Genomic DNA, 4767 nt, shown 5'->3' on the forward strand with positions numbered 1-4767 from the left:
AAGGCAACTTGCAAACTACTGGCACTACTACTGCTTGTTGTCTATGGGGACTATTTTCAGATGCTGCGTACGATATCACTGCGCCTGTGGTACGTTTGCAAGTTGCCTTGATTATTACGCCAGATGAGAGTGTAGTTCCATGTCAAATCAGCCTAGAAAAACGCCAGGTTTCATTTTCAGTTGGTCTTATTGCACTTTCTAACTTGAGAGGAGACACGTTTTAAATGGGAAAATTACCAGAAATCTTAGTCACTTTTAAACATGAAGCTAGCAGGCGAGAAGCTAATGGTCTAATCCGATTCAGTGATCTATGCTAGGCTGAAGCTAAAAGTTGTATCGCCAGACTCACAGAATGGCAGGTTGAACGGGAGCAAGGTAAATATCGATTGTTTTGCTCGAGGGGAGGTGGAAAATGAGCGTATTTCCAAAAATGGCGGAATATCCCTTTAAGCTGAATTTCCTTTCCCTGCTCTCCCTCTCTGTCACTCACGCGTCTGTCTCTCATGCACACACACACACACACAACCTCTCCCCTCCGTGCACACAGCGTCTGTCTCCATGAAAACCAAGATCATTCCTGGAAGCGTGGTCGTACTGATGCACCTGACGCTGCCCGGGTGGAAGCATATAGTTCTTCCGCAGCTTTTGTAGATTATACGTGCAACTTTACCAAACAGTAAAAGTAAAGTAAAAGTTAACTTGTTCTCCTTGGCCCGCTCTCGTACAGTACGTGCTCAATGGACACCCGCCCACGACATGCACATTTAATCCAAATAAAACATTCACAATCGTGAACGCAATGACGCACAGAAGACGATTAGCTAAATTGCTGTTTAAAATCCGGTTAGCATCATTAGCTAGTCTATGCTGCAGACATTAAAACTCTTGCATTCAAGTTGACTGACCATCTCAATACCAATGTTTTTCAACTCCAAGTCTTAAAAGGTTCTGTCCCAAGGAGAAAAAGTAGCTTACCTTGAAACTTAAACACATGTGGGGAAACTGAACAGTCCATCCAGTATGATAAGCTTAGCCTGCTACTTTGTTTACAAAATGTTGAGGCTTCAACCAGACAGCTGAATTTAAGAGGTGGAGTTGTAATATGAATAGTAGGCTATAATCTGCATAAAGTTTGCTGCTAATGAAGATCAGAAATTTCATATAGAATGTATAAATAGTTACAGAATGTGTGTGTGTTTCAAATAAAGACTTTACATCTTGTAAAAAAAAATCATTCACATTGTATGAAAGCAGAGCGATAAAAAGGCGATGCAAGTTGTTGGTTTTTATACAATTCCATTAGAAAAGTGATTTAATTAATTAGGCTATGTGTAAGCCTATGTGATATGCTCGCAATTGGATACTGTATTCTGTTATGCTCTGTATGTTATAGAAATTATATTTCAGTATTCTGCAAATATTTCAATAAAGAAATTCATTAAGTACATGGGATTTTAGAAAATCCTTTTTTTTAACGATAGTATCGAATTTGGCATCGAGAATCGTGTAATTTTACTGGTATTGGCACCGACTACTGATTTTTTGGTATCGTGACACCCCTAGTGTGTGTGTGTATTATACTGATCCCCTGTGTGCTGCAGCATGGGGACGAGGTGTGTGTGTGTGTGTGTGTGTGTGTGTGTGTGTGTGTGTGTGTGTGTGTGTGTGTATATTATACTGAGCCCCTGTGTCCTCCTGCAGCATGGGAATGAGGTGTGTGTGTGTGTGTGTGTGTGTGTGTATGTATGTGTATATTATACTCAACTCCTATATCCTGCAGCATGGGGATGAGGTGTGTGTGTGTGTGTGTGTGTGTGTGTGTACAGTATATTATACTGATCCCCTATATCCTGCAGCATGGGGATGAGGTGTCCCCTGCGGCGAGTGAGCTGGCCATGGTGCTGACGCGTGGGCTGAGCATGGAGGGCCAGAAGAGCAGCCGCGACTCCCTGCAGTACTCCAGCGGCTACAGCACCCAGACCACCACCCCCTCCTGCTCCGAGGACACCATCCCCTCACAAGGTACCCCCCCCCCATCACCCCCCCCCCCCTCACCCCCCCTACAGCACCCAGACCACCACCCCCTCCTGCTCCGAGGATACCATCCCCTCACAAGGTACCGCTCACCCCCCCACCACCTCTCCTCACCCCCCCCATCACCTCTCCTCACCCCCCCTACAGCACCCAGACCACCACCCCCTCCTGCTCCGAGGACACCATCCCCTCACAAGGTACCGCTCACCCCCCCTCACCCCCCCCCCCCCCCCACCCCCTCCTGCTCCGAGGATACCATCCCCTCACAAGGTACCGCTCACCCCCCCTCACCCCCCCATTCACCTCCTCACCCCCCCCCCATCACCTCTCCTCACCCCCATCACCTCTCCTCACCCCCCCTTCACAAGGTACCGCTCACCCCCCCTCACCCCCCCATTCACCTCCTCACCCCCCCATTCACCTCCTCACCCCCCCATTCAACTCCTCAACCCCATCACCTCTCCTCACCCTCCACCCCCTCACCCCCCCTTCACAAGGTGCCGCTCACCCCCCCTCACCTCTCCTCACCTCTCCTCACCCTGCACATCACATCAACGGGCAAATCCCGGCCAAGCCAGGCATGAGCTGCGATGAACATTTAATCTCCACACATCTGCCTCATTTATATGCCTCGTTATGATAAGCATAAACTATCACCCTGCTTGACACTCTCCGAATATCACACGTATTAAAATCCTTTTATGACTCTTCTAAGAAACACATAAAGCACTAATGAAGTGATAAAGCAATTGATATGCTAGATATTCAGGGCAAATCCCACGGCCTCCATTTTATTCATTAGCGAGTGTGGGCTCTAGCGCTGTGCTGTGCTGTGCGGTGGCGGGTCAGGTGTTGACGTTCTCTCTCCGTCCCCGCGCTGCTCCCCAGGGTCCGACTACGACTGCTACTCCGTGAACGGCGACGCGGAGGCAGACGGCCAGGCCGACTTTGACAAGTCCTCCACCATCCCGCGCCACAGCAACATCGCCCAGAACTACCGCCGCATGATCCAGACCAAGCGGCCCGCCAGCACGGCCGGCCTGCCCAGCGGGGGGGCGGGCGCTCAGGGAGGGGGGGCATCAGGGGGCGGCGTGGGCACCCCGGGCACCGCCACCATCCGCCGCACGCCCTCCACCAAGCCCGGCGTGCGCCGCACCCTGTCCAGCGCCGGGCCCATCCCCATCCGGCCGCCCATCGTGCCCGTGAAGACGCCCACTGTGCCGGACTCGCCGGGCGGCGGTGGCGGCGGTGGCGGTGGCGGTGGCGGCGGTGGCGGTGGGGGGTACCCGGGCCCTCCGGTGCGCGTGGGCAGCGAGGAGTGCGTGTTCTTCGCGGCGGACGACGGCACGGCCGGCGCGCTGGAGTACGTCAAGGCCTCGCCCAAGCGCCTGAGCCTGCCCAACACGGCCTGGGCCAGCGGCGGCGCGGAGATGAGCGTCTACGGGCACCACGGCGGGCACCACGAGGAGGACCAGCTGCTCGCCGCCAACCGCCACAGCCTGGTGGAGAAGATCGGCGAGCTGGTGGCCAGCGCCCACGCCCTGGGCGAGGGCCAGTTCCCCTTCCCCTCGCTGCCCGACGACCCCCCGCCCGGCCCCACCGGGCAGCACCAGTCCAGGGCGCGCGACGGCGAGGACATGCTGGTGACCATCCGCCGCGGCATCCGGCTCCGCAAGACCGTCTCCAACGACAGGTCAGCGCCCAGGATTTTGTGATGGTCGACAGGTCCTGAAGGGGCAGGAAGACAGGGAACGTCACTGACCCCATGGACTCCCCTGCCAACCCCCACCACCCTCTGACTATGTAGAGAATGACATACGAAAAGAGGCTTAAACATAATAATAATAATAATAAAAAAAAGAGTCGTTAGAGTAAATAAATAATAGCAAAAAAAAAAAAACGTAATGATAATTAATGAAGTAAATAATGCCGTATTGAGAGGTTGATGCCTCCGTAACTTTAGCGTGTCTGGACGCATGTTTGTCTTATTAACACCATCACCACTAGGGGGAGACTCGCACTGGAGCTGGACGCTGGGACTGTTGAGAGACCGAGGAACCTGCTCTTCCTGCCAAATTAACCTCCCTTACACACACACTCACACACACACACAAAAACACAAATCTACATACACACATACACTCTGCCAATGCCAATACCCCCAGTGCCACCCCCTCACCCTCTATGTAGAGACATGGAGGGCTACAGCAGGGTGTTGAGAGCTAGTAGATGGAGGTTGCTTTCGGGGCTTGCTTGTGAAAGCTCGTCTCACTTGCTCCCAGGTCCCACCCTCCCTCCTATAGAAGCCCAGGTCTGAGGCTCTGCATCACCCCACTGGCACACACCGTGGTAGCTTAGCCCTTAGCTGTTGTCTGTGATTGGTTTGAGTGTCTGTCAGTTTTGGCTGGAGGGGTGCAGGGGGCTCTGCTGCAGGTCAGCTGGTGGCTTTGTGGGGGGGGTGGGTTGGTGGGGGGGGGGGGGTCTTTTGGGGGAGAGTGGGTGCTGGAACAGAGGGACAGCTTTCCTTTACTGATGTTTGTCATCCTCTGTAGTCTCTGTTGCGTAACCTCTTCATGTTCCCACTGTAAAGGTTTTAGTGAGTTTATACCAGGCGTATATTTTGTAGAACCAGAGTGGAAATGCCAATATGAAATGGAGCAATAAATGAGTGGGCAGGGTGGACATTTAAGATCGGTGTGTATCTTAGCCATAGATCTCTCTTTAGTTCTGTGT

General features: G+C 52.8%; 1 protein-coding gene across 1 annotated transcript in view; it reads left to right on the top strand.

The window, feature by feature from the left end:
- The window catches only part of mtss1lb (MTSS I-BAR domain containing 2b), a 67263-nt gene extending 62791 nt beyond the window's left edge, over nucleotides 1-4472 (top strand). Inside the window, exons 13-14 of the mRNA XM_062549777.1 lie at nucleotides 1857-2022; nucleotides 2923-4472. Of these exons, the coding sequence (XP_062405761.1) occupies nucleotides 1857-2022; nucleotides 2923-3749 (993 nt within the window). The 3' untranslated portion in view covers nucleotides 3750-4472. The remainder of the gene's footprint in view (nucleotides 1-1856; nucleotides 2023-2922) is intronic.
- Nucleotides 4473-4767: the final 295 nt, after the last annotated feature.

This window comes from Sardina pilchardus, chromosome 11, assembly GCF_963854185.1.
Source record: "Sardina pilchardus chromosome 11, fSarPil1.1, whole genome shotgun sequence".
Classification (NCBI taxonomy): Eukaryota; Metazoa; Chordata; class Actinopteri; order Clupeiformes; family Clupeidae; genus Sardina; species Sardina pilchardus.